Source organism: Pygoscelis adeliae, unplaced genomic scaffold (assembly GCF_000699105.1).
Source record: "Pygoscelis adeliae isolate BGI_AS28 unplaced genomic scaffold, ASM69910v1 Scaffold340, whole genome shotgun sequence".
Classification (NCBI taxonomy): domain Eukaryota; kingdom Metazoa; phylum Chordata; class Aves; order Sphenisciformes; family Spheniscidae; genus Pygoscelis; species Pygoscelis adeliae.
The window spans coordinates 26,712-30,430 of record NW_008823883.1 but is presented as its reverse complement, the minus strand read 5'-3'; the positions used below and the strand labels follow the sequence as shown (position 1 = coordinate 30,430).

Here is a 3,719-nt window from a genome sequence, read left to right as displayed (position 1 = left end):
CCTATGTCTGATAAAGCATTCAGATGACAGAATTTTCTCTCCTTTCAGGAAGAAGAAGGAACAACTGACATTTTCAGAGAAATCCCTATGGACTCTGTTGTGAAGGAAAGCTTGCAAAGTAGGTTATCATCAGGTGTGTCTGCCCTGTGTACGTTCCTGGGGATTTAGCATTTATTTCTTCTCTGCAGGGTACCGATGAGCCGAAAGTCCAACAAAAGCTTCGGCTAGTCCCAGCCTAAGTCATTCAGGAGGCAGAGAAGGTCCATAGAAAAGCCGCGAGTTCTGGTTCTCTGCACTAGGCAGCTAAAGCTGAGTCTCCCCATTTATCAGGAAGAAGAAGAGAGAGTCTGATTGCAGTGCAGAAGTATTTCCTAGGGGAGAAGGCACCACTGGTTAAAGAGTCTTTAATTTAGCTGTAGAAGGTGGAGCAGGAGCCTTATCCTGATGCCAGACAAACTCGGAAAGGCACAGATGCCAGCAGCGATGGTGTGAGTCGTTGGACGAGACAAGAAATGAGTGGAATCTCTCTGTTGCCGTCAAAAGACACCGTGCAGCTGTCACGGCCAGCCCGAGGGGAGCTGTCATTAGACTCTTCGCTGAGTTCATTCATCTCACTAAAGGCAGAAAAATAATTTGGAAATAACCCCCCTGCTGCCTTTTCGGTAGTCTGAAATGGCTCTGTGAAGGGCTGGATTAGCTCCCAGGCCAGCGAGAGGCTGGAGCGTGCAGCCTTGAGCAGGGAAACAAGGAGCAGGATCATCCCCTCTCAGCCTGTTAGACCAGCTTGGCCATATCCCTGATATACGTCCCGAGAATTACACCTTATGTCCCTGGTGCTCAGCTTGATGCTTGCCCACGTGGTCTATAATTTCAAATTAGACCTGGCATTAGGTGAGATCCAGAGGTGTCTGTCATTAGGTGTTGACTTCCTACCTCCCCTGACACTTTGTATTGCCCACTAGGTTTATTTTCACCGTTCGAGTCCGACGTGGGCTTGGGACACCCAAGCCAAATGAAACGAGAGATAAGCGAGAGCGGTGAGGAGTGTGAAAGTGGGAATTCATCCCTGGAGGTGAACTCCATGGTCCAGATCACCTTGGACAAGGGAAACCAGGTTTCGGGAATCATCCGCTGGTTGGGCTACCTGCCCCAAATTAAGCACAAAATGGCAGGAGTTGAACTGGTAAGGAGCAAAATATTTCTTCCTGTGAGATTGTATATCAGAACGGGCAGGTCTTGGTCGCTCTTCTCTTTGAAGACCTTCAGCTTCTGGCTGCCTGTCTCACAGCTTGACCTGACCTGACGTGTCAGAGTGTGAACTGTGAGGGCAAGCAAACAATTGTGCCCTCCCTTAGGCTGGGGAGGAGAGCCTGCGGCATGATTACAAGGTTTGTAGTGGTTTGCTTTCTTCAAGAGCAATGTTACTGGAACGTGGGATGGAATAATCATGAATCTTACAAGCAGCATCAATAGGTTCAAAACCTAACCAGAATAAATGAAAACAGCCAGCAAAACAGGACCAAACTTGTACGCAGCACTTACGACGTTAAATGGCCATATGGGGGATTGCACCTCGTTCGTGGAAAGCCTGCTCTCATGTTACTCCTCAACGCTCTTTTCCCAGGATGAAGATAAGGGGGTCACTGCTGGCGAATGGCTGGGTAAATACTACTTCCACTGCGCTCCGAAGCGCGGCCTCTTCGTGAAGCTGCAGTCCTGCCAGCCCGACGTTCGCTTCCAGTGTTCGCGCAACAGTGACCTGAGCCTCGTGGATTATAGTAAGTTCTCTGGGGAGAGGGGAGACAGTGCCGTGCTGGGACAAGGCACGCTTCAGAGAAGCCTCATGCACGGTGTCTTAATCAGTGGTTTAATATTCTTCACTTTCTTTGAGTGTTCCAAAAGATGTCAGTTTTAAGGATGCTGAGGTTGCCACGGTGATATTTATAGGGAATGCCCCACAAGTGTGAGAGATGGTAAATAATTTAATACAGGGATAACGTAGACTAGGGCATTGAACGTAGGGCAACGTATTGTGGGTGGCTCTAAAAATGAGGCCCTCGGTGGCATGGATGTGTTGGAGAAGGGGAAGCTGGCAGGAAATGTTGGGGGGTAACAGAGGATAGAAGTCCAGAGCGACAGTCTTTGCAAGGCATTGTGAATGCTGCAAGCAAGGCAGGGCTCTTCTGCCTGTGGTTTTCAGGGCAGAAGAAAAGGTCTTGCGTAATTGAGATTTGAATGTGGACAAGTGTTTTAGCGATAGGGCCTGGCCTAGCTACCGTATCTTAAATGTTACGCGAACGTAGACCAAGCACGTGGCTGTGGAGAATCGGAGGGGGTAACTCAGGCCCATGGCCAGGATGTCAGGTGATAACCGTGTTGCACCTGGGGACTGAGAAATAAGAAGGAGCTTGGAAAGGGAGAGAGCATTAAATCAATTTTAATGTAGAGCTTCCTGTGACAATAAGACATTCACGAGAAGATGCGGAGAAGAACAGGTCAGTATTTTCATTTGAACGGGAAGGAATTCCTCCAGGGGAGAGAAGACAGTGTCAACTAGCCATTTAGAAACTGTAAATGAGATCATTGTAAATGAGAAGACAGGATTCCTGTAGGGACTGCCCAAAAACTGGGAGCAGGGACAAGGGAGAATGTCTTAAGGACATGCTGAAGAGAGGGGATTGAATTACAAGGGGAGAATGCTGAAGAAACCGGAAAAGACGGGATTGAGAAAGCCACCTTTGAAGCTTAAGGAGACGACAGGCCAGCGGGATGAGGCTATTAAAGCACAGTTGGCTGCTTGTCCCCTTGCTACTGGGGTCGCAGGTCTTTCAACAGAGAGATCCCAAGCTTGCATATAACACAGCACCAGCTCATTTGTAAGCTCTTTTTGTCTTTGTTATAGTTGGCATAACGATGGCAGAGGCGGTATGGATTGCTAGGGCATGTCTCTGGTGAAGAAGAGATGGTTTGGTTTTGTCTCCGTTTCCAGTAGATGAATTACTAAAGAGATGAGTCTTCATCCCAGCACGGTTGAGTCCCAGCAGGAGCAGCGCAGAAGAGCGTGGCGCTGACTTCTGAGCGGAGCAGACCCCTGGGGCATCGGGGAAGGGCAGAGCTGACCCGGACGAGGTGTGAAGCTAAAGGGAGTTGCTTCTGTTGCTTCTCTTGCAGGAGGGCAGGACGTTCTTCCACAGGCTCCAGACAGTTTTCCTCCCCTCAGGAACGAGGCAGCGGTGCGTGTCCTGCGAGGGCGGATGAAGGGGATTCAAGGCCACTGTAATTCCTGCTATATGGACGCAGCTCTCTTCAGGTAAGGACCTGCTTGGGTGGTGCCATTTCATTAAATGAGTACTCTTTCAATTGGGCAAAGTCCTAAACCGCAGCACTTCCCTGACTTCCAAAGCAGCTGGAAATTTACCCAGTATAGAGCAGAATATAACTGTGTGGAGATGCAGCCTTGACGCTTGCTGCTTTTTGATCTCCTTCCTAATCTGGTAGGTTCTCAGGCCCTGAAGTCCCCCTCGTGAGTACCTGAGGTACCCGTGTGTCTGACATGCAGGGCGGTGAGAGATCGTAGCTCTCTGGACTTGGACCGTGCCGACTCTGTCACTGGAGGTAATGGCTGGAAACATTTCAAAGAAACTGCCCAGGAGGTCCCAGCTTCACTGTGCAGCACTGTTTGGAGACGAAAAGACTCAGTGGTGCCCGCCCCCCCCCAG

The 3,719-nt window shown here is 49.7% G+C and overlaps 1 protein-coding gene across 1 annotated transcript in view; it reads left to right on the top strand.

The window, feature by feature from the left end:
- LOC103925969 (ubiquitin carboxyl-terminal hydrolase CYLD-like) overlaps window positions 1–3,719 on the top strand; it is a 12,470-nt gene that overhangs the window by 1,049 nt on the left and 7,702 nt on the right. The window contains exons 3-6 of the mRNA XM_009334781.1: window positions 49–118; window positions 963–1,183; window positions 1,625–1,778; window positions 3,172–3,310. Coding sequence (XP_009333056.1) covers window positions 49–118; window positions 963–1,183; window positions 1,625–1,778; window positions 3,172–3,310 — 584 coding nt within the window. The remainder of the gene's footprint in view (window positions 1–48; window positions 119–962; window positions 1,184–1,624; window positions 1,779–3,171; window positions 3,311–3,719) is intronic.